The 26,113-nt window shown below is 48.8% G+C and overlaps 1 protein-coding gene across 2 annotated transcripts in view; it reads left to right on the top strand.

Annotated features, from left to right (window-relative positions):
• The first annotated feature begins 4,481 nt into the window (after positions 1-4,481).
• Positions 4,482-26,113, top strand: part of LOC126527944 (CDK5 and ABL1 enzyme substrate 2) — a 150,154-nt gene continuing 128,522 nt past the window's right edge. Inside the window, exon 1 of one of the 2 annotated variants that reach the window (XM_050175781.3) lies at positions 4,482-7,598. In XM_050175781.3, coding sequence (XP_050031738.2) covers positions 7,237-7,598 — 362 coding nt within the window. In that variant the 5' untranslated portion in view covers positions 4,482-7,236. The remainder of the gene's footprint in view (positions 7,599-26,113) is intronic. The other variant, XM_055069044.2, reaches the window with a different exon arrangement.

Here is a 26,113-nt window from a genome sequence, read left to right on the forward strand (position 1 = left end):
TCACTTCCGCACATTCTTGCTATCTGCTTGCTACAACCTCGCTAAGTAAATTCTTCTTATGGGGGAGAAGGGGGAGGGGAGAGAAGGCTGCTGCTCCCAACATTAAGAGGGGGCACCTATATAGACGCCGCAGCAAAATGAATCCGCCGCGGCGTGCTCCCTCTGTAGGAAAAGTTAAGCTCGAACAAGCAAGCGGTTTCTGTGTCATATTGCTGTTTACCTGAATTTGTTTATTTATTTATTTTTAAAACACGTTACAAGGCATTGTGCAAGGCGTCACATGGGGCATCGAGTAAGGGGGCGTAGAATCAAGTAAGCACGCGCAATCTCGTAATATGGGTTGGACAAGTTTTGAAGTGAGGGAAGCTGACAGTAAAATTGATTATGAAGAACGGGAAGAAAGTATGGAAGAAAGTGAATGGGCTGCGAGAGTGTCGAGGTATTTGTGAAATGACGCCTGTCGTGAACGCACCGAAGGAAACGCAATGAGCATCTTGGGCGCCTTCGCACCAGTAGCACCGGGCGTCATTGATATCAAGTGAAGCATGGGCATCAAGTTAAGATGCATTTCTGAACACGGGGGTAAGTCACAGTGACGGGACAATCCCACCGGGACGAAAACATCTACAAAGTACGAAGGCATGTATACATGGCACGTTTTGAAAGAAGTGTCTGAGACCACGCTCACTAACATATAACCACATAGACCCACAGAAATGCACAGTTGCACATGAACTGATCGTTACATTACTCAAAATCATGTTCAATACATACAGTGTACACAATGGTTATGTACAATGATGATGTGACTTTACATAGCTTTGTAGCGATGCTGTGAGATGTGTGCATACAAAGATGATCATGCATACGAGAGCACACAGAAATCGCGGGCGCCTACGTGCATGTATATTCAGCGAATACTTTTGATGGCCTGGCTCCAATATACCAAGATAAATTTTATTCCACAGACACTCATGACTGTAAGCATTATACACTGCTAATATCACAGTTACGATACAGTTAGAATACAATGCACTTCAATACAGTTCACAGTTGAAGTAGTTCAAACATGTCTTCGATGTCTCTTCGAACTCTTTGTCTGCGTAATTGTATTATACACACTATACTTGTATAGACATTATACACTCTCCATGTCTATATATACACCTATACGCACTATACAATATTTTTAAAACTCACACACTTATGCAATGCCTATGTACATCCAATCTTCTTTACAATGTTTCATAGCATTTCTTTTCTGGGGGGTGTTAGTATTGACTCTTGTGAGATCACATGCCTTCGAATAATAACATCTGAAGTTTTCACTAAGTGGGAACCAAATATCTATAATTGGATTATGGGAATTTCAACTTTGTTTTCCTTGATGATCCAAAACTGTGTGTGCCATTTTCCAAGAAATTTATCGAGTCCGTTTGACGTGAGTTCTTTGATTAGTAATGCTCTCATCGGTTTCCTAGTTTTGTATAATTCTGGGCATACTGCTTTCTGCGGTTTCCGCTTTATTTCCGCAGTACTTCTCCCTTTTCCAAAGCGCAAACATAACGACTGGTGTTAGTAATTTCTCAAAGGACGCTTTTCTTTTTTCCGTTGTTAATAACTTGGTTTCAAACTCTGAGGAAGCGGCTCTCCCCACTGGTTTGGATGACATGCGTTCTTTAAATACGTGAGTTTGTGTCTCGGGCGCTTGACAGTTGGGGCATCGATCCGTGGGTGTGACGCCGAAACGTGCCAGTCTCGTCCGTGTCGGGAGCACACCCCATTGCCTCTTCCATTCAAAGTCTTTGATTTCACTTGGTAACTGCGTTTTTCTCCACAGTTTCTATTTGTTCACTGAACATTTAGTCATTTCGTCAGGTTCTAGTTGTTTAATTGTCATCGCATCATTTAGCTCAGACGGTTTGATTTCCGTGAGTGTAGTATCTGGGCACAATTCTTCAATACGCGTTTAGAAAAAAGTTTATTTCGACAAGAGACGATACGAACACTGAGTCATAATCACGGCACAATTCCACCAGGACGATAACGTATAAAAAAACGAAGCGTTGTACATACGGCACGTTTTCAAAGTGTTTGGAAAAAGTTTATTTGAACAAGGGACGATACGAACACTGAGCCACAATCACGGCAAAATGGCACGAGGACGATAACATATACAAGAAACGAAGCATTGTATACATGGCACGTTCCCAAAGCAGTGTCCGAGTCCTCACTCATTAACATATAACATAGACCCATAGAGAAAGGAATACAACATATATTCCTTGCTCTATGATAGACCCACGGAAAAGCACATAACTAATTGTCACATGTATAAAATGATGTTCAATACATACAGTGTACACAATGGTTATGTACAATAAGTGTGTTTAGAAAAAGTTTATTTTGACAAGAGACGATACGAACACTGAGTCATAATCACGGCACAATTCCACCGGGACGATAACATGTAAGAAACGAAACACAGCACGTTTTCAACGTAAGTAATGTCCGAGTCCTCACGCACCAACATATAAACACGTATACCCCCGGAAAGGCACAGTTACACATACACTAAATGCCACATGTACAAAATGATTTTCAATATATACAGTGTACACAATGGTTATGTACAATGATGATGTGATAGAACACTTTACACAATTTTGAAGTGATGTGCACGAGATGTGTATGTAAAAAAATGATCATGTATACGAGAGGACACACACACAGAAATCACGGGCACCTGCATTCTATGTGCATTAAATGAATACTTCTGATGGTCTGGCTACAAGAACCAGGCTGGACGAAAATTCAGCCATACGCGTCCATCAACCACCGACAGGAAACGACATGACCACTGTCGAAGGAACTCTTCCAAGGAAGAACACCACCACATGCCTCAAAAAACTGATTCAACGCTACAATCGGAGGTCGCTTCTGCAACGACTGTTCAACGGAAAGGCGCCGGCTATTGGACCAGGTTGAGGCAGCGCCGTCAGCCCAATTTTAGGCGACATGTCTCAAGCACATTTCTAATCATAGCCATCAGTCCAACAACAATCAAATAGGGATAAATACCTTTAAATAGATCGACATTTATTTATGTCATCAAGAAAACTGAACCCCTCTATACACCAGGGAATTTTGCTTCTTCGTGAACCCTTTATTCGCCTCCGCTGCCAACTTCGTTTCTTTTCTCTTGAGCGCCTGTTTGTAGTTACTGCAATAATTGCGCAGATCGAACGCACAGTTTGACATATTGTGTGAAGCGAAGCTTGCCTGAAGCCGATTAATGAAAATGCTATAAATTTGATAATTTAATAATTCCTGAATATTTGATGTAATCTAGACTGGCGCGAGCATGTTCTCTCGCGCACCCGTGTTATACGCGATGTGACAGCTATCATCATCATCATCATCATCATCATCCTATGTTATGTCTGCTGCAGGACGAAGGCATCTCCCTGCGATCTCCAATTCTTATATTCCATTGTATTTATTCATTCCTTCTTATTTGTTTTAACCGCACCGCCCGCTTCTTGATCGATCACTCGCTGTATACGTATGTGCCATGGCGTGGAAACCGACATCGTAATCGTCGACACGCGGCTTTAGTTTCAATGAGGAAGTTGGCGCTGGCCCGGTTGAAGTACACGCGTTATTCGCGAGACCGTGGCCTGATGACTGGGAAAGCCGCCATAGAAAGGTTTGCTTTGTTGAAGGAACTGGAACTCTTGATGACGTACATTTGTTGCAATGAGGGTACCTAGGTGTCGTTGGTTTGCAGCAGCTTGGACACGTATAAGGGTAGTGAAATGGTGCTGCTGCCCTGCGTGTCAGCTATTCGGCGAGTATACAGCCGCGCCCACAGCCACTGCAGTATCCAACAGCCACACCAACAGCCAACAACGGCCAAAAGCCACGCCAACGGCCAACAGCCATTGTATCGTCTACAGTGAACTAGAAAACTGTAATATCGTCGCCGTGCTCTGTTTCCGCTTCTCGAGAGGCTCTGCTCTGGAGTATACTGTCGTTTCTATCAGAAAAGTTGTTCTTCCTTGGGGAAGAAGAGTTCCTTCGACAGTGGTCTTGCCGTTTCATGTCGGTGTCTGATGGACGCGTATGGCTTAATTTTCGACTAGCCTAGTTCTTGTAGCCAAGCCATCAGAAGTATTCATTGAATGTGCATGGAATGCAGGTGCCCGTGATTTCTCTGTCTGCGTGCTCTCGTATACACGATCATTTTCGTATACGTGCACATTTCGTAACATCACTAGAAAATTATGTAAGGTGTCGCTGTCACAACATCAATAACCACTGTGTATACACTGTGCATATTGAACATTATTTTATATATGTGACAATTAGTTTATGTGTAACTGTGCGCTTCTGTTGGTCTATGTGGTTGTATGTTGGTGAGTGAGTATTCGGACACTATACTTTGAAAACGTGCCGTGTATGCAATGCTTCGTACTTTGTACATGAAATAGTTCTGGTGAAATTGTGCCGTTAATGTGACTCAGTGTTCGTATCGTCTCCCGTTGAAATAAACTTTTTCTAAACACAGCAAAGAACCGACGTGGCTCGCCAAAGAAAGGTTCGATTTCGAAAGCCCTTGCTGATGCCTGCTAAACATGGGATTACCGTTAAAGGTTAACGTAATTCTGCCTCTCATTCTAGATTCAGGTATTATCGAATTACATTCGATACGTTTTCTTTTACTCGAAAGTTTCCCCTGTGGCATAAAACGTTTGGTGCGTGCAAGTTACACGTACGTGTATAATTGGCTACGGCCGATGAAATCTTACGAGGATCTTTGTTCATACGCGGCCGCCGTGGCCGGGATTCGATCCCGCGACCTCGTGCGCAGCAACCCAACACCATAGCCACTGAGCAACCACGGCGGGTGAATCAACATTTAAAGTACCGAATCAAATGAACATCCATGTACGTCGACCTGGTCTTTTTAGCGTCGACACTTCGTTGGCCACTTATGTACACTAAAAAAAAAATTCCTTTCTATACGTCGTTGATCAGTTTCCCCTATTCTTGTCGCTGAGGGTAGCCTTTTAAGTTAGAAGTTCATTGAGGGAGTGTATACATTGTTCGAAGCGTCAACATTCGCGATCGCTTTCACCCTCGCTTTTTCGGAGACAGTCTTCGTCTTTGTTTGCCGCATCCGTTGCCGTAATTTCTGTTCTCACAAGGTGTAGCAACGAGTCGAGGTCAAAGCAATTAACTCAATAAAATGGAACACTTTATTGGACGTACTTGCGTCCCCGAAAAAAAAAAAGGAAAAAAGCTCGGCGCAGCGACCATCGTGACAAGCACAGCATGCCGTCGGCGAATCAGAACTGAAAATGGCGGTAGGCTATATTACTCTACGGAAGCGCTTAAGCGTCGCCGCCATTTTGGGCTGTTTGCTCTGCCGTTTTCTGTCCGTAACAACCAGATGCAAGGTACTAAGATTCATAATTTTTTGCCGCTAGGTTTGCCACGCTGCATGACGTCGGCATGAAATTATCAATACAAGCATACAGACCCGTTTCACGTGGATAATGCGACAGTGACTTATGGAGTGTATTGTCCGTAACCCATCGTTTATAGCATACGATTTAAATGCATACATGATTGTGCGGAAGCGTTCGGTGTTTCAGATGACCGGGTTAATTTGCCCGCCTCGCTATAGCTGCAGTGGCTGGCGTTATACGCAGGAGCTCGTGTACTTAGACTTAGGTGCATATTAAAGAATCCCAGGTGGTCAAAATTAATGCAAACGGCTTCACTACTACGTCCTTCGTAGCCCACCGTGCAGTTAAGGGGCGTTAAGCCCAGCCATTTAATTTGCACCATGTTGAATTGGCGTCACTTGGAACCAATAAATAAATAAATAAATAAATGAGAAATTGCACGTGTAGCAGCTCAAGGTGGTAGCGGCCCACGAATTTAAAAAAAAAAAAAAACCGTCTATAGTACACTAGGCAGAAATCTCCCGATTACCCGAATGTACATGAAGGAGCTGGGAGGCTCGAGCTGAAGACGCACTCAGATAAGGCAATCACAGCATACAGCTTCAAGAACGCGCTGGTCGCATAGATGTGCACAGGTAATGCAAGAACTCGTGCTCGAAAATTTGAAGCATAAAACAATAAAACGATATGCCAGTGGCGGTAAGTAAGTAAAGTAAAGCGAACACATCTCGCAGAAATCGGGACCAGGGCGTACGCGACACTAAAATAAAGAGGTCCGCAAGGTTGGCTAAGAAAGCACCGCTTTAACATGGCATATGTCCTGCACGGGTTTTTACCTTTGTTGCGTACACTTATAGTGATTTATAAACTGAGCGCATGTGTTTTTTTTTTTTCGTTCTCTTTCTTTCTTTATTTTCCTGTTCGTATGTTCAATAAAATACCGCCGCTAAATTAAGCTTGTTCAAAACTGGCGGGAAAACTGCCTCACGCATCGCCGCCTGCTGGCAGCCACGGCAACCGCGCCGACCACCTCGCTACTTCTCGTAATGGCCGAGCAATGACGCTGCCGTCGCAGCAGCCGCGTCTCGCGATCGCATACGATCTCATATGCTCGCCGCCGCTGTATTTCGGTCGGTCGATCGTTGAATCGAGCACCGGCCGCGGTCTCTGGGCGAGTAGGGGCTCGCTCTTTCTTGTTTTTGTTCTACCTGCGGCCCGCGAGGCGGCTGCCTGTTTCTGCGGTGATACATCGGCAGCTGGCCCGCCGTGCGCGCACCGGAGCCCATGGTGAATCTTGCGAGCGTCGTTCTTCCTCCCAAGCGAAGCGCGCCTGCATCAGCTGCGTGGTGAGGCGGGACTGCCGCGTCCGACCATGACTCGTCCACGTTCCACCAACACCTCCGCCGGCCGCGGCGGAGCCAGCGCAACGACGACGACCACGGCAGAAGCCGCATCGGACGCCGCCGCTGTAAACACAACGCCGTACCGTCGCCGCCGCAACTTCGCCGTGCACCGCGCCGCCGATCAGCCGCCGTCGTTCGCTCGTGCGCGCTCCGCAGTGACTGCCAAGCCGACGTTACGGACTACATGTCGTCTGCGTCTCCCGTCGCTCTGAGTGTGTGCGTGTGCCGCGTTCGGCAGGGACACACTTCCTCTCCCGTTTTCCTCGGCCACACCGCACGGGGGTCGGAGCCTCGCCGCCCGGCTCGGGAGCCACCGCCGCTTGCTGCGGTTCGCGTCGTCCGCGGACAATAATAATATTATGGCCGCCGTGCTCAAGCGGCAACGTTCTCGGCGCCGGCTCGCCGCCTTGACGTTCCTCTCCAACATATCGCTAGACGGCACGCACCGGGACACCAAGCTGGGCATCTTCAACCGCGCCGGCGGCACGCAGTCGTGCGACCTCGACGTCGACCGAGGAGGTGGCGCGTCGTCGTCGGACACGTACCATCCCGCCGGTTCCGCGAGGACTGCCGTCGAGGCGCGGGAAGAAGACGACGAACTGTGCAGCTCGCCGCCGCCGCCGCTAGCGAAATACGGCGGCGCCGACTCGACCGGCAAGGCGAGCAGCGAGGAAAAACTGGCCTACTGCGGCGCAGGCAGCAGCCCGCAGGAACGCGATAGGTAAGCTGCCACCCCCTCCCCGTCTGTCCGTGTGTGCATGCAAGGTGCGTGTGCGGCTTTCGCTTTCACATCTCGCTTTTGTTTCGCGCTGCCGCCGCGGTGTTGATATACCAGTGTCTCCCGGTTGTTGCGCTCTAACGTGCGCGCGTGCATGGGGTACCACATTGGCGCCACGGCGGATGGATCGAGCGGAGGCCAAGCAAGCACTTCGCAGTCGCGACCGCTCTTTTCTGTTGCAAACGCGATGTGGCACCGCGCGCGCTCTCGTCGGGGAGAGCGGGGCTGCGATTTGTTTACTTTGGTGCTAGGCCAGCCTGGCCCCCGCCGGCGGACTCGGTCGCGTTTCCCTTCCGGAAACGAGCTCACCTCGCAAAGCGCTTGCGCCCGTTTCTGTCGGTACCGGTCTCAGCTGCGAGCAATAACACGCGCGCACTAATGCACGTGTGTACGCACATAAAAACAAAAAAAAAATGAAGGGGAGGGGGAAGCAAGAAGAAAGGCAGCAAGGTTCATTCTTGTGCCCACATATCCTTGGTATCGAAAACTGGCCGTGTGCCTGCCCTCCGTTCTTTTTTTCTTTTTTTTTTTTTCGGTGTTGTGCGGAAAGCAGCTCGCGGCTGACGGCGAGGTCTCTGTGGTCGGTCTAGAATAGGAACACAGCTGCCCGAAGCCTTTGGCTATTGCATCAGACAAAATGATCAGACGCGATTTCAGACTGGCGGTTCTAACGTGGAACTTTTAGCCTCGGATTAATCGGGCGACAATTTTTCGGTGCCTGATGCGCGCGCCACAAACGGCAGCAGACGACGCTGACCTGGGAGTCGGTTTCGTCGTCTGCTTGAGGACACAACACCTGTGCGATAAGTTGTATGCTGTCACAGACAGTGCAACGCCCGACGAGACTTGATCGATAACGACGGCTTTATCCCCGTTAAAAGGCATTCGAAATAAGAATTAATTACTTCAGCGCTGTGACTGCTTCGGTGTTAATGGCGCCTGCTGCTGCTTGGATGAAGCGGTTGTGAAGAAAGAAAAGAAAATGGCGAGCCCTACTGGCAAAACCGGAGGCGCGCCTGCATAATAAACTAGAAGCTGGATTTCATTCGAGATTTTCCTTTTACATCGGAATATGTGGTGCGCACCTGCGTGCTTAACTTTTTAGCAGACGATGCCTCGTCCTATCGGCGGCTCACAGACGGTTGCGCCTCCATAACTTTCTATCTTTACGATACCACAACGGTCACAAAATGCCGCATCAGATATGTCCGTTTAGTCGCTGGTGGATCGAGGCTGTCAAAACCAGCGTATAAATAGAAAAAAAAAAGAGCTTTGGTCGCATTGCGTGATCCGTGCAACGCGAATCAAGCTTTTCCGGTCGCCTGTGCAGCTTCGATGCGTGTGCAGCGAATGGCTGCGTGTCCGATGTCGCAATGCAGCCTTGCTTGTGCCCGCGCGTGTGCATATATAAGTGCTGGCGCCTGATCGGTATATGCCGGTCTTCCGCTGATTGCAAGATCATTTCCTCGGTAACGTTCTGCTGCACGGTGCGCTGCAGGCTTAATTATGCCTGTCGTTAATGGAAAACTGCGTTGCACCGTGTATCAGTGTAATACATCTACGCACGCAGCTCGCTTGCGTATAATAATCGAAGGCGATACGATGTAAAAAATAATGTTCACATCCAGTGCACATGTGTTGGAATCTCTGTGGAGTGATCGAGGATATCGCGATGCTGTTACTGAAATGGTATGTGGAATTAAATGCGATGCGTTCGTCTTTATTGCCATCTACGCGATGTGTAAATGTTATGCAGTGTTTGTTTTTACACCGTACTGGTCGCGGCCTTGTTTTGATGCAATGCTTATGTGCTGTAAACATATGCATACATATAACCACATAAATATTAGAGAACGCTCATAAATTTTATTTATATAAAACACGAATATCTCGGAGACCGAATAACAAGTAACCTGACCCCGCTGTAACCATGCCTCCTACAAGTTTTGAAAAACTACTGCTGCCATATGTCGAACGATAATTCGCCCAAAGTTAGAATATGCTGCAGGATTATGGGAGCCGCCTCCGCAAAATTAGCTGATTCACGTTTTAGAATCCGTCGAAAACCGATCGGCTCGTTTTGTTCTCGCTTATTCGCCATCTAACTTCCGAGTGTCACCTCACTGAAATTGTTTCCTGGGCCTTCCATACCTGGCTATACTAAGAAACATTTCATCCATTTCTCTTTTGCAAATGATTTTTTTTCACGACTTCGATGGGAATTCATGATAGAACTATCGTATGCGTCACCTCAGCAAAGTTGGGCTGCTGAGCACGAGGTCGCGGGATCGAATCCCTGCCACGGCGGCCGTACTTCGATGGGGGCGAAATGCGAAAAACACCCGTGTACTTAGATTTAGGTGCACGTTAAAGAACCTCAGGTGGTCCAAATTATTCCGGAGTCCCCCACTACGGCGTGCTTCGTAATTAGATCGTGGTTTTGGCACGCAAACTTTTAACCGCAACAAAGTGGCCCTATCGCATTTGGAGAAACAACTATCGTATTTGGACTGCACCAACAAAGTGACCCTTGCTTTTCGTCGCTGTAATGTCTTCTCATATTCGTTCTTGCCACATACCACCAAAGATTAGAATCACCTTCCCCATTCTTTGCTGCCGCAGAAGATAGCCAAGTCATTCAAGACTGCCCTCACGAACCTCTCTTTTAATTAGATGCATCTGACTTTCTTTTTTTTCAAAATGACCATGCAACCCGCCCACTCTGTAACGCCCTCTGGGTCTTAAGGGTATTCTATTAAATTAATAAATAAAATAAATAAATAGGCACCGTTCATAATCTCAGACGATGTGCAAGCAAGTTTATCGCGTTAAAAATACTTAAACAAAATCACATTTTAAGCGGGTTGTTAATACCTCCACCTCTTTTTCGGTTTCGTTGCTTCCCGTGTCAGATTTTTCCGGGAACGCTGACCTTTGTGTGATTAAAAACCGTATTACCGATAATTAGTTAGGTGCGCCTCTTTCGATGTTGATTCGGTTTGTTGTTGAAATGTTCGATTTTTATTTTTTTGTATCCCCGCGAAATCGTTGCTGTTACCAAATCTTGTTTTATGTAAAAAAAAAAAAATATTTTGTCTCCGTGACCCCCTAATTCGTGTGGAAACCTTCGTTGATGTGTGATCGCCTTTCAATGGGTGCCTAGTCATTGTGGTGTTTTTGGCAATGAACTCGCTGACAGTGAGGCAAGATCGGCGTCCTCTTCCACTGATGAAGTACGGATTGCCTACTCGCGACCTGACACCAACTCCATGATCAAGGCACTCATGCAGGACCTTACAAAAGCTTACGGAGCCCACTATGACAGCATTCTGTTACGTTTCGCCTACAACGCGCGGTAATGCCGGCGCGGATGCAACGGACGCCGGGGCTTTGTTCAAAGCGGCGGACATTTTGGCCCGTTCAACGACGCCGCAACGCCTACCCGCCAAGCGTGTCCAGGCGTGTTTCAGTGCCACGTGTGTGCGTGTGTGTGTGTGTGCCCTCGCTTGTCAAAGCGCGGCAGCCGGGGAGCGGAGTTCCCCGAATGAGGGGCCTGGAGGTCTCTCGGCTCAACCGCTCGCGCCGTCGTGGGCCCCTGCTGCGCCGTCCCGTGACCTTCATCCCGTGACCTTCCCTCCTTCCCTTTTGGACCGCGACGCCGAGAGTATAAGAGCAGCTGCCCCCGGACGCCAGGGGAGTGGCTCCGATTTGTACTGTTGAGTTACGTGCTCTCCCGTCTCTCCACTTCGGTCGAACTGACCGGCCGCTCTTTTGCTATGTTAGAATAAACAAGTTGTTCTGTTACCAGTCTTCTCTTGCTTTGCCGGGACCTTCGGATGCTTCCAGTGCCCCAGGCCGCCAGGCCAACGCTACCCTTGGGGCTTGCGACCCATTGGCAATAACGGGCGTCAGCACCGAGACCCCAACAACTCGTGCCAGCGGTACGATTACAACATCTGGTTGCCAGCGGTGAGATCGCGACAACGGAGGCCAGCAGCGAAGAGATGCGGTTGAATGTATGCTGAGCAGCACAACGACCATCCGGGAGCAGTGCAACGAGCCCTGTGTGATGACTGGTTGCCTGCAGCGGAACGACTGCGCTGAAGTCTTGGCTGCGAGGTTTGGTGAGTGCGGGACTTTCTTCTTCTGAGTTTTGCCAGGCTTTTGTTAGTGTTAGAAACAGAGCTGGTAATTGTGGTTGTCGTTGCTGCCGGGTTAGTTTGCGGCAAGACAATAGTAGGCAGTAGAGAAAGCAGCATTCAGAGCAGCCATGGATTTGAAGTCGTTGCGCAAACCGAAATTGCTGGAGCTTGCGAGAGAGTTGGGTCTGGATGTCTCAGACAAACTCAGAAAACCAGAACTGCTAAGGGCTATTCTTGAGTTAGAAGCTGAGGATGACGAGCTGTCGGAATGCCTTGAGACCATTGAGGAGAGGGAGACGGCAAAAAGACAGGAGCGCGAACTTAAAGAGCAAAAAGAGAAACAGGAGCGCGAACTTAAAGAACAGAAAGAGAAAGATGAGCGTGAACGAAAAGAACAGAAAGAGAAAGATGAGCGTGAACGAATAGAACAGAAAGAAAAAGAAGAGCGCGAACACGCTTTGGAAATGAAGCGTCTCGAGTTAGAGATGGAACGCGCTCGTAATGGAAGTCAGGCACACGGTGCAGGAGAACGAGTATTGTTCAAAATGACTGACCTGATGCGGCCGTTTAAGCTTGGAGAGGACATTGGTTTGTTCCTGGTTAACTTTGAGCGAACGTGCGAGAAGCAGGGGTTCTCTCGGGAAACGTGGCCACAGCGCTTGCTCACTTTGCTACCCGGCGAGGCGGCCGACGTAGTCGCTCGCTTGGAGAGAGAGGAGGCAGAGGATTTCGACAAAGTGAAATCGAGTCTGCTAAAAAAGTACCGGCTGTCAGCGGAGGCGTTCCGTCGGAAGTTTCGGGAAAATGAGAAAGGCAAAAGTGAGTCATATACAGAGTTTGCCTACAGGCTTATGTCAAACATGCAGGAGTGGCTCAAAGAAGAGAAAGCGTTTGGTGACCACGAGAAAGTTCTGCAGTGTTTCGGGCTAGAACAGTTTTATAGTCGGTTACCTGAGAACGTGCGGTACTGGGTCTTGGATAGGCCAGACGTTAGTACGGTGGCTAGAGCCGCTGAGTTAGCCGAGGAGTTTGTGACGCGTCGGGCTCGTGGAGCTAAGGACGGTCAAAAGGGTGAATTTGGCTCCAAGTTTGAGAGGCCAAAGTTCACGCCCATGAGAGCAAAGGGGGACACACGTAGTTCGGATGCGAGTGAAAGCAGTCCGACCGAACGTACGGAGACGGCGGCAGCCGAAGCCGAACGCAGAAAGCGGTTCGAGGCGAGGCAAGCGCGCCTGTGTTATACGTGCCAGAAGCCGGGTCACTTTTCGGCGCAGTGCCCAGAAACAAAACCAAAAGTCGTGTTTTTTTCATTAGGCAGCACTGACGAGAACATCAAGCTTCTCGAGCCTTACATGCGAGACCTCCTCGTGAACGGGAAAGAGTGCCGAGTGCTTCGCGATACCGCAGCCACGATGGATGTAGTTCATTCCTCTTACGTAGAACCCGATATGTTCACGGGCGAGTGCGCATGGATCAAGCAAGCAGTGGAAGCTCATAGCGTGTGTCTGCCGGTAGCAAAAGTGCTTATTGAAGGACCTTTCGGAGCACTTGAGACGGAGGCCGCAGTGTCATCTATGCTGCCCCCCCAGTACCCATACTTATTTTCAAACAGGTCCGATCACCTCCTGCGCGAGAAGGGGCTTTTGTTTGGTGAGGCTAGCGTTCAGGCCTTAACCAGATCGAAGGTTCGGGAGCTCGCTGCAAAGGCGGTAGTTGCGGGGCCGACGTTGTTGAACGTTGAAAAAGGGTCAGAGGCGCAGCAAGCTAGTATTCAGAGCACGCCCGAACGGGATAAAATTGAGCCTGTAGCGTTAAAGGCACCAGATACTGGAGAGGAAATTCCCGATGCGGGAAAGTTAGAAGAGCTTCCGGTCGAGCTTCCGGGACTAGGCTCAGTGACGAACAGGAAAGACACCGATCAAGTCATTAGTGACTCAATAAGTAAAGCATCGCTGTCGCCTGAGCAGAAAACCGAACTACACCAGCTTTTACAAGAGTTTCAAGGTCTGTTCTCTGAGAGGCCTGGTAGGACTTCTGTCCTTACTCATGACATAGAACTTACCTCCCCAGAGCCAGTACGATCCAAGGCGTACCGGGTGTCACCCCGCCAGAGCGATATTATGGAGGCTGAGGTAAAGAAATGCTACAGCTCGGTGTTATTGAAGCGGGTGAGAGTGATTATACCTCCCCTTTGATTTTAGTTGAGGTACCGGGCAAGGAACCTCGTCCTTGCGTCGACTACCGCAGGCTTAATTCCATCACTAAGGATCAAATTTATCCGATCCCTAACATCGAGGAGCGCCTTGAGAGAGTGAGTAGCGCTCAGTTTATTTCCACCCTAGATCTTGTCAGGGGTTATTGGCAGGTTCCACTTACAGAAGAGGCTAGTAGGTATGCGGCGTTCATTTCACCCATGGGGACATTCCGTCCTAAAGTTTTGAGTTTTGGTTTGAAGAACGCGCCATACTGCTTTTCAAGCCTCATGGATAAAGTGTTGCGGGGACAGCAAGAATTCGCTTTACCGTATCTAGACGACGTAGCGATATTCTCCGCATCCTGGCCGGAACATATGGCGCACTTGCGGGCAGTGCTAACCCGCCTGCGCGATGCGGGCTTGACAGTCAAGGCTCCCAAGTGCCAGTTAGCACAGGCCGAGGTTGTCTACCTCGGACACGTGATTGGTCGGGGTCGACGCCGCCCCTCTGAAATAAAGGTGGCCGCTGTGCGAGACTTCCCGCAACCGCGCACGAAGACCGATATTCGGTCGTTCTTAGGTGTCGCCGGCTACTATCAGAGGTACATCCCCAGGTACTCGGATATCGCGGCTCCCTTGACGGATGCTCTAAGAAAGACAGAGCCGCAAACAGTCGTCTGGGATGAGACGAAGGAAAGAGCTTTTAGCGCCCTAAAGAGCGCCCTAACAAGCCAACCTGTGCTACGATCGCCCGACTACACAAAAGGGTTCGTTGTTCAGTGTGATGCTAGTGAGCGAGGCATGGGCGTTGTACTGTGCCAACGGGAAAATGGAGAAGTAGAACACCCCGTCCTGTATGCTAGTCGTAAGCTGACCAGTCGTGAGCAGGCGTATAGCGCCACCGAGAAAGAGTGTGCGTGTATCGTGTGGGCCGTTCAGAAATTGTCATGTTACCTAGCTGGCTCGAGGTTTATCATTGAAACGGATCACTGCCCTCTCCAATGGCTGCAGACCATCTCTCCCAAAAATGGCCGCCTCCTGCGCTGGAGCCTCGCTTTGCAACAATATTCCTTTGAGGTGCGTTACAAAAAGGGGAGTCTCAACGGTAACGCCGATGGCTTAAGTCGAAGCCCCTAACGTGGGAATCAGCCTCAAAATTGCTTGTTACTGATGTTTTTCTTCCTGAGGCAGGATTTTTAACTTATTGCTTTTGTGTAGTGTTTCAAAGTGATGATGTGCTTTTTAGTGCAATTTTTCCGATTTGTGGACGCGTTCTGAGTGCTGCTAAACTACTGTAAGGAACTAGGCAGCAGTATAAAAGGGGGAAGAGCCTGGCAGGGCTTAGTGAGGGTTGTGCCGTGCTTGCTGACTGAGCGGTTGACTTTTGGCGTGGTTCTAACGCTTGCCGGAAACGAGAACAAAAATGTCAACTCTCCCGAAGTCACTTTGCAGTGTCCTGTGTGCACCTGAACGTGAGAACGAGGCCTTCTCTGTGCGCTGCGCTCAAGAAACGCCAAGGACGCCCAACTTCGGTTATGAGCATCATCGAGCGACATCCCTCCGGACAGCGGATGCAGTCCCCTGACCATCGGGATCTCCTTCCCCCGGCGGGGCGGTCTGTTACGTTTCGCCTACAACGCGCGGTAATGCCGGCGCGGATGCAACGGACGCCGGGGCTTTGTTCAAAGCGGCGGACATTTTGGCCCGTTCAACGACGCCGCAACGCCTACCCGCCAAGCGTGTCCAGGCGTGTTTCAGTGCCACGTGTGTGCGTGTGTGTGTGTGTGCCCTCGCTTGTCAAAGCGCGGCAGCCGGGGAGCGGAGTTCCCCGAATGAGGGGCCTGGAGGTCTCTCGGCTCAACCGCTCGCGCCGTCGTGGGCCCCTGCTGCGCCGTCCCGTGACCTTCATCCCGTGACCTTCCCTCCTTCCCTTTTGGACCGCGACGCCGAGAGTATAAGAGCAGCTGCCCCCGGACGCCAGGGGAGTGGCTCCGATTTGTACTGTTGAGTTACGTGCTCTCCCGTCTCTCCACTTCGGTCGAACTGACCGGCCGCTCTTTTGCTATGTTAGAATAAACAAGTTGTTCTGTTACCAGTCTTCTCTTGCTTTGCCGGGACCTTCGGATGCTTCCAGTGCCCCAGGCCGCCAGGCCAACGCTACCCTTGGGGCTTGCGACCCATTGGCAATAACGGGCGTCAGCACCGAGACCCCAACAACTCGTGCCAGCGGTACGATTACAACAATTCACAGACGTCTACATATGATTGACCGTGACGGTAAATTCTGTTTGCCCCCGAAGCTTACATGGAGCAAAACATCATTGCTACACAGGATTCGGCTGGGCGTTGCTTTCACCCGTCGCTACGCGCACCTCATCGGCCAGTCGAACAGCCCTGATTGTGAACACTGCCAGACGCCTGAAACACTGCAACACCTACTGTGCGACTGCCCAGGATATATGCTGGAGCGAAGGACGTTATAAAGTTTCTTAGCCAGCGTAGGCAGGCAACCACTGTCGGAGGAAGCTATCCTCGGCCCATGGCCTGACACTGCAATTTCAATGCGTGCAACAAAAGTATTGTTGAAGTTCCTGCGGGACACCAAGCTCGACGAGCGGCTCTAGCGAGGCAACTGTCTCATGTACATAAGCACTCACCACTTCTCTTATCATCATCATCCATCCCAATACTTTCACTCCCCTTCCCTCTTCTCCAGTGCAGAGTAGCAGACTAGAGCGCACTAGCTCAGGTCGACCTCTCTGTCTTTCCTATCAATAAATCCAATTAAATTCAAATTCGTTGATGTGGCAAACAGTCTGAAGCAATGCTACAACAGTGCAGTGAACAAAGCTCATATCACGTGGTATTTTTTACGGGAAACTATTGTTAGAAATAGCCCGGGAAAAGATAGCGCCGTTAATTAGTGTCACGTCAGCTTGGTTATCTTAAGAGACGGACGCTGTGCGTCGTTATAGTAATTCACGCTGCGCGTGTTAATCAATATAATTATTAGTCACGTTAGGGCGCATGTAAGACCTAATCGCAGATGTGAAGCCTAGCATAAATGAAGGCACGCTTATTTAGCAGTAATCCCTGACTTGATACTGAAGGCATAACATGTATATACGTCAGATTACGAGATTGAAGCCAAGGGACCGCACAGAAAGCAAGAAAAAAATATTGCCTACCAAGGCACGTTAAGTGACAGTTTACACGAAGAGAAAAAAAGAAATATCGCCTACGAAAATAACCGTGTTCTGATTATCTGACTTGACTTAGACTGAACTATGAAGAGGAAGTTAGGGCCAGATTCTCCTATGCCGCCTATTAAAATACATGTAAAACGCAGAAACGCCTTCCTAAGGTAACCACTGGGCCGATCTTAATGAAATTTGCTGCATTTGCGAGAGAAAGCTAAATTCTAGTGACTGTTTGGAGTGGAATTTCGATTTCGAGCCTGAATTCCTGAGAAGGAATTTTGGAAAGTTAGTAATCTCGAAAAACAAAATAGAAGCACGAAATTTACAACTTCGTTGCACTGCAGCTGGAACAGATATCGGAGCTCATTAAACTGCATCCGTTTGAGCATTCAGAGCGGAGTGATTTGATGTCAGTTTTTGTCTTACGTTAATTTGTTACATTGGTCACAAGGGTATTACAAGACTCCTGCTCACATATTAGTGATAAATTTTAGAGCCAGGTGTCATCTATTTTTTCCGATTTAGATGCACTGTTAGATGCAATTTACGGAATTACGTTATCATTTTTCATTGCTGAGTTAGAGTTGTAAACTTTATAGTTTCGTTTTCTGAGAATTCGCGATCTTCGACAAGTATTACTTATAAGCCCCAGAGCTAAAGGTTCCCCTTAACTGAATTGACTGGACACATGCAAGACTGCAGGAAAACATTTGACTTAGCTCAGTGCATCACATCATTGTTGTTGTTTTCTTTTGCATTCACGCACGCAAGGCTGCCACTACGGCTTGCAAATAATAATAATAATAATAATAATAATAATAAAAACAGGAAAACGAACGATGAAAATCAAATTGACATAAAAGCATTAGCACCCGTATACCGCAGTTTGTTCGTTTTAAGGGCGGAAACGTTTTTGATTCAATACTGAGCCGATATAACGAAGTTTCTCACGATTGTAGTACAAAACGAACTATTTCCAAGTGCCAACACCGACACTGCAAAAAAGAAAAAAGTATCTCTAGCCTCCACGGCGTCGCACCTGATGCCTGAAGCGGAGTACAAAACGAGAGCTGTGCAGATCGCCGTGTAGCCACCGACTTGGAAGAAACCGCGAGAATAGCCACACTCTGCCGATCGATTGGGTGTGCTTCGGCGTGTCTTGGCGGCGAGTCGTTCTTCCCTCCTTCACTCCCCATTCCCCTCCCCACGTGTAGGGTAGCAAACTGGACTGTTTGGTTAACCTCCCTACCTTTCCCTCTCTCTCTCTCTTCTCCCGTGGCGTCTGCGAATGCGGACGAGATAAAAAGGCGAAAGAAGAAGAAAGGAAATACCGCCGTTGCGAATTCCCGTCTTTTCGTGGAGAAGGAGAGAAGCCGGCTGTGGCGTTGGGTTCGCAAGAGGGGGGGGGGCATGGGGGAGGGGCGCGGCACGTCCGTGTACTTCTCTCGCGTTTCCTCGCCGTCGACCGACAGACGTTGTAGATATATAAGTGTAGCTATCTGCTCGCCGCGTCGTGTTGTAGTCGCTGCGAATGCAACGCGTTCGCTGTTGTCGGGAGCTTCTCGCGGGCTTTCGACGACGTCGCGCTGCCAACCTTTCTTTTTTTCTTAATGCGACGTGCAGTTTCTTCTTTAAAGGTGAGCTAGGTGCCTTTTCGCGGATCCGGCAGTCAAAGGTCTCTCTCAACAAAAAAGCTTAGAGAGAGAGAGAGAGAGAGACGTTAACAAACGAAAATAGATAACATGAATGAATAAGAAGGCCAACCCCATGTGGTGACTTCGGCGAGGCGGCGGTTCCGGCGAGGTGCCTGCGTAAATTAGGCGGATTCCTCTGCAGACCCATCAACGAGCTTTTCGTAGATGGCTTTCGGGTGTCGCGCGTGCCCTTCTTGATATCATCGAGTCGTTTAACGCGGAGTCTTAGACAAACGCAAGAGGTTTCGTTACGTTTGGTTAAGAAAAGAAAAAAACTTTGTTGCACGTTAAATAACCCCAGCTGGTCGAAATTTATCCGGAATCCCCCTCCGCCGCCTCCTCCACCCCCCCCCACCTCCCCCGCGACGGCGTGCCTCCTAATAATTTCGATGTTTTGTCACTTGAAACCGCATGGAGAATGAACTTTTTATCCATGTCTATGTTTTCCTACATCTTCCTGTCCATCCATCCGCCCAGTCAAGAATAAATGAGTCACCGTTGTTACACAGTGGATCGAGTTTTATGCCGAGCGCTTATAAAGGGCTAATTCGCAGTTTATCTTTCTTTCTTTTTCGGCCGGACGAGAGAGATCAGTCAGACTCGTCTAACGGCACGGCGAATGTAACATCGTTTCACGTTCCGCCACCGCTGCGCGCAGCCATACCTTCGGAGCTGGGGAGAGGGGGGGAGGGGGAGGGGGCAGCCTTTACACGCCTGGCCGAGCTATAAATAAGCGCAGCGGGAATGCGTAAATGGCTGCCACCGCGGTTGTCAATCGCCCAGTTTTGCGGCGTTGAAATGTTGCTACGCGCTTCAGCGGGGGGGAATCGAGAGAACACAATCGTTTAAATGCTCCACTGCCCGGACGACGCCGAGCGTTTTGGCGCGGCTGCGGGATCCTTAAAAAAAGTTTTTGTTCTTCTATAACCGTGCGCTTCACAAACACGTTTCCACCCTTTGGGGCTTATCTTGCCACACGACGATAATCGTCGTCTGCCTTGCTTGCGCTTTTCCCTTCTTGAAAACGCTGCGCTCGCTGCTTTCCCCTAGAGGGAGAGAGAGGTGCATAGAAAGGCAGGGATCCAGGTTTACCAGAGGTATAGTTCCGGTTGGCTACCCTGCGCCGGGGGAAAGGTTAAGGGGGATAAAAAGAGAAAGTGGAAGGGGGAGAGAATGATCTGTCATGGCTGATAACGCGCATGCCGTTCGTGAATTGAAGTACCGGGCTCGCAGTCTTAAAAGAAAGGAAATGCGGACAAGACAGATGCCTACTATTGTTGTGAAGCAAGATAAGCCCCAAAGGCTTTACATTTGCTTGGGAGTGTAGAATCGTGATGGTTCGTCATCAGCCTACTTTTCATGTCCACTGCAGGACGAAGCCCTTCTGTCCGCGATCTCCAATTACCGCTGTCTCGCGCGCCAGCTGGCACCGTCCTATATGTATAACTGCGAATCACCCGATACGCTGTAAACCGATTTGCACCCACGAATGTGCTTTCTGTCTGTAACACCCTTACACCCTTTTACGGGTGTAAGCGCCACTTTTACTGACGACGACGGAGCTTTTGTGGGCGAGAAAATGACAAACTTAGTCAATGACAATGCAGGTCGAGCTACCACGACCCAACTGCCAACTGGACTTTCGTTTATGGTTGGTCAGTCGCACAGTAAACAAGTTAATGCTGTACTTTCCAACCGCCTTAAAATCCTTGCGAGCGCAGAATTTCCCAAAGGGGAATCTGACCTTATGGCGGTATCTATGGAAGGTGCAGATGTGGCGGTTTAGGCAGCGTGGGAATTATGACTATACTACATGAACTGCTAGGGAGTATACCGTGTGGCTATGGCGTTGCGCTGCTTAGTCCGAGGTCGAGGGTTCGATCCCGGCCCCGTAGGCATTATTTCGAAAGGGGCGAAATGAAAAAAAAGAAGAAATCGCCCATGTATTTAGGTTTAAGGTGCACGTTAAAGAACTCCAAGTGTTCAAAATGAGTTCGCTATGCGAGGCCGAATTAATCGACAGCTGGAAGCGCACTTGTTGCTGTTGTTAACTATAAGACAGTACGGAGCTAGAAGTTTGCCGACGAAAGAACAACCTGATATCTAATTACAAAAAAGTTGTTAAACACACACATTAAAGCACTACACGTTATTACAGTAAAGTAAAAAAAAAGAAATAATTACAAGTTTTCACATTCGCTTGGAGGGAAACACTTCACCCACTCTACAAACGTAGAAAGGAATTGATGTAAAGTTGCAAATCTATGCAAATCCTGTGTACAGAGTCAGCGTATGATTTGGGACATGCACAAATAGTCTCTCCTCGTGGGGAAATACTTCAGTTCAAATCGAAGCGTATAATGACATTGAAGTTTCTCTGTGTCCTCTGCTTGGTGTCCTTGCGGGCTTATGCAGAGCTGATTTGCCATAGCGCATAGCTTTAAGCGACTTCTATTTATTTCTTTTCAAAAACACAGAAATTGGGGACGGGAGGGAGCCGCTCTTAAAAGTTTCATTTCTTTCCTTCTTTCCTCGGTTCTTTCCGAGTCTGCTTTCCTCGGTTATAGATCCCGCGGTCTGTCTCCGGCAGCGCTCCCTCCTTTCTTTCCCCTCGTATCCCCTATGCCTGCCTATATTTCGTTATGGATGTGGGTCGTGGCTCCCGCGACCATATACTTATGGTCGCGGGAGCCATAGAGGAAGGAGGGAAAAAAGAAAGAAAAGCCTGAGGTCCGGCTACGTTTAGGCTAGAGCTCCGTTTCGTGGACCCTCGTGCGAGTGGGATATATAAAGTGGTGTGACGTAACTGCGCCGGATCGCGCTCGAAGTGCGGCACGAGTCTTTCACGCACGCCTGTGACGGACGGCTGGCTGCTTGAAGTGTTTGCGCTTGATGGAGTGCTCTCCTACGCGGTTCACGGGATTCACTTAATTTTTTTCTCGGGAACTGGCCGTATCACGCGCTTCTCCGCTGTTCCTTTCTTTTTTTTTTCTCTTTGATGACGCGAGCCGCGTCCCTTTGCCGGTATTCGGGTGACATGCCTGTTGCGGGATTTTTATTTTCCCCTCTTTCCCTTCCCCTTCCCCCGGCAAGTGTTACATAAGTTTTTTTTTTTTCAATTGAATGTGGTGAGGTTTAGGCGGGAGCAGAAAGATCGCGGCGTCAGTTCGTGCCCGAATGCAGAGGAGGAGAAAGCAGTAAAGAGAGAGAAAAAGGAGAGAGGAGGAGGAAATAAGAGAGGGGAAACGAAGGAACGTGAAGGAAGGAAAGGAAAGAAAGAACAGAGAAAGTTGAAAGTTGTGAAAGAAAAAGGGAAGGAGGAGAATGAACAATAGAAAAGGAGGAAATAAAATGAACGAAAATAAAAACAAAGGAATAATTTAGGGAAGACAAAGGAAAACGAAAGGAAGGAAGGACATAGAAAAGAGGAAAGAAAGAATGAGGAGTTGAGAAAGAGAGAAAGAAAGAAGTGGAAGGTATTGAGAAGACGTGGAGGTAGGAAAGGATGAGAGAGCGTGGTTTGGGCACATATTTCTTTGAGACAGCTGCGGGTATGTCTGGCCGTCGGTTGATCGAGAGCTGGAGGAACTTCTGGGTTAGCTTTTCGTCGCTTTCACAACGAGCCTGGAGGGAAATAAAAAAAGCGAACAAGACAACAAAAACGGAGATAACGTCGCGAGCCCTTTCGGGCTTCTCAAATATCCCCCTGACCTTTCGGGAAACTTGAAACGGGGATCGAGGTCACGCAACTTATATGCGAACTTCTTGTCGCGCTGTAGGGTTGGGTCGGTCGAGCAGGAATGGGGAACAACTGGGAGAGAACGGACGCGGCGGTTCCATTTACTCCTGTTGCGTTTATGTCCGCCGTTGTTGTTCAGCCCTTGATTGTACTCATGGTCTCGCATATATATATATATATATATATATATATATAATTAGGTATTATAATATCATAATATAATTATGTATAATATATATGCGGCAGTGATCCTTCTCAGTGGCTGTGCCGTCGCACCGCTTTGCGCCAGGTCCCCGGGTTCGACTCCCTGCCGCATTCCGATGGGGAGCGGAATGCAGGAAAGCGCTCGTGGGCCGTGCCTTGGGTGCACTGCACAGAATTACCCTAGGTGGTCGAAGTCAATCCGGTGCCCTCCCGTTAGTTACGCCGGCCCTCATAGCCTACTACTATGTGCAGTTTCGGGACGTCGGCCCGCGCAGTTTAATTTTAATCCTTTTCGCCGGTTAATGTACGCTTATAGTCGTTACCAGTTTAGCCGTATACGAGTCCAGCTTTGCGCGTGGACAAAAAAAAAAAAGAAAAGGTGTCGCTAGGTGGCAACTAGCGCGGCTAGCAAAACGAACGAAAATAAGAAAGAAGGAAGGGGATCACAGGGAAGGTAGTGAAATGAGCGCTATAGGGAGAGGGTTCTCCCCTGTTTTGGCCCTTACAGCGCTCTGGTTGTACACTTTGGCACGCTTCCATCCACTCCCGCGCTAATCGATCCCCGTTTCGTCCGCAGCGAACAAGCCGCATTGGCCGCCGGCTTTCGGCGCGCACCCCTGCACACTGCACACACACGCCTGAAGTTTGAGGCGCCACCAGTCTCTCTCTCTCTCTCTCTCTCTCTGTCTCTCTTTGGTATTTGCGGTGAGGATGAGTGTCATTGCGCCTTCAGTGCGCTGATGTATACCATCTCTCTCTCTCCCTCTTTTCCTCCTCTTCTCGATCTTGAAGTTGTCCTCCCGTCTCTCATTTACTGTGCGCTCTATACGGCGCCGGAAGGTGTGACGTCACCATTTCCCCTCTTCCTTTTTCTCCCTCTTCCTGCGTGCGCCTGACGAGTCCATCTCCTGTGCGGCGATCTGGATTCTGTTTTTCCCCTCCTCACCACGCTTGCTTAGCACTGTGCACGTTGAGAGCGGAGTCGGGGATGGTACCGCTTTTACTCTGATGTATGGGGCGGCGGCGAATGTTGCATGTCGACCCCGCCCCCATTCCTCCGATACAGGACCTTCCAGTGACAAAAACACTCGAAGAGCGCGCACCTTATTCGGTCACTGACCCGACGAGGTATTGCAATCAATCCGTCAGTATGCATCGGCCTGAACATTCGACGTGAAAAGTACTGTCGCTGTTTCCCAGTGACTATGGAGACCTGCTGTTGAGCTCTAGGTTGCTGGTGCGATTCCGTCCGCGGCGGCCCCATTGCGATTGTGGGGGGGGGGGGGGGGGGGGGGGAGAAATGCAGAAGACGCTCGGGTAAATAGATTTAAGCCAGGTTAAAGAACCCCGTGTGGTCAAAAGTACAATACAATAAAAAAGTCGCAGTTTCGCCCGAAAGGCGAAACATACTATACTTGTATAGTATGTTTCACAACTATACGAAGTATAAAGATAGATTTATCGGCCATATGAGCTTGTACATACAAGCACACTAAATAAATTAACAAGCATGGTGTCACGCGCGCGCAAGGAATGTGAACACGTCTCACTCGATGGCCGCGGAAACTCGCTGTCGAAACGCTGCCGTGAGGAAGCGCGGCAGCAGCAGCGAGCGAGCGAATTGACCGTCGTGCAGCCGCTCGCATCAACGGGAACAAAGTCCCGAAAACACAGCGCAGCGCGGAGTCTGTATACCCGTCGTAGATTGCTTTCGAGATGCCCGTAGTAGAACGCACCTCCGCCCCCCCCCCCCCCCATCATTAACCCCCGAAGCCTCCCTGCTTTCTTCCGTTGCGTGCTCGAGATTGAGCCGCGTTTGCCGGCTCACCCTAGCACGCTTTCACTCGCACATACGGCGTAAGGCGCGTGGCTGCAGTGTTATCACCCTTGGATTATACAGAGCATCACGGCGACGGCGACGCCAGCAGGTTCGAAAATGCACCTGGAGTGGCCGTATAATTGCCGTATAATTGCTATCGCAATAAAGGTTATTTTATAAAGTTTTTTTTTAATAAAACCTTGGTGAGGCTTTGGTAGGCCTGATTTTGGTGTACGAGAATTGATATCAATAAAAGTACTATCTATCTATCTATCTATCTATCTATCTATCTATCTATCTATCTATCTATCTATCTATCTATCTATCTATCTTTGACAACAGATACGTGGTTGTCAAGAGATTGACGTAAAGGCAAGCAAGTGCCTTGACAAATCAAGACCACTTCCCTCCAGGGGACACATTACTTAGCCTGCCAAATAATGAAATAATGGTAACGATAAATTAAGCAGGGAAAGAAGCAAACGTACATATATCATGTACCACGAGCGACGGGGATGAAACCTATATAAATGCGCTTAACGGACACGTATGTCATATAATATATATGATCAAATAAACGCAAGATAGCAAAACGTAGAAGCAATACTGTTCATACAAATCCCAAGTTCCACATTACGGCGTGACTCGTGATCAGATAGTGCTTCTGGTACTACAAAATTTTTTAACGCGGAAACTGTGAAGCAGGTGGTCCTTTTGTATCCCGGCCACGGCGGCCGCATTTCGATGGGGGCGAAATGCGAAAACACCCGTGTACTTAGATTTAGGTGCACGTTAAAGAACCACGGGTGGTCGAAATTTCCGGAGTCCTCCACTACGGCGTGCCTCATAATCAGAAAGTGGTTTTGGCACGTAAAACCCCATAATAATAATAATAATAAAAGTATTTATTAGGAAGCATGTCATTTTAGTGTCTGTTGCGTAAAATGCAAAAAAAGCTTCTGCCGTTTTCTACCGAAGCATCAGAATGGAACCTAGGCGAAACTTTTGTTTGGGTGGTTTGTGGGTGTGATATGAACACTTCCGTCACAATGCCAGAAATTAAAAACAAAAATAAAGGAAAGCGAGAGAAACACGGGTGCAAAGAAGAGACTGGACGGTGCCTGTCCCATCTTTTCACTGCGCACTCCCCCCCTTTTTTTTTCTCGCTTGTCATTTTAGGCGCTGGAGACGCTAGTGTTGATGTAAAGGCAAGGTTAAGTATTGAAGTTATCAGCGACTCAAGCAAGAAGACCCGCGCGGGAAAAAATTTTTCGGTAAAGAGGGGAAGTTCACCCATCCGGGGGCTGTACTTGGCCACCAAATTTTAAGTCGTCGTCGTCGTCTCTCTCTCTCTCTCTCTCTCTCTCTCTCTCTCTCTCTCTCTCTCTCTGTGTGTGTGTGTGTGTGTGTCCCAAGGTTACTTGTCGTCTCTCATCTTGTCCTGCATGTTCGCGAAAAGGAAGAAG

This window comes from Dermacentor andersoni, chromosome 9 (assembly GCF_023375885.2).
Source record: "Dermacentor andersoni chromosome 9, qqDerAnde1_hic_scaffold, whole genome shotgun sequence".
Lineage (NCBI taxonomy): Eukaryota > Metazoa > Arthropoda > Arachnida > Ixodida > Ixodidae > Dermacentor > Dermacentor andersoni.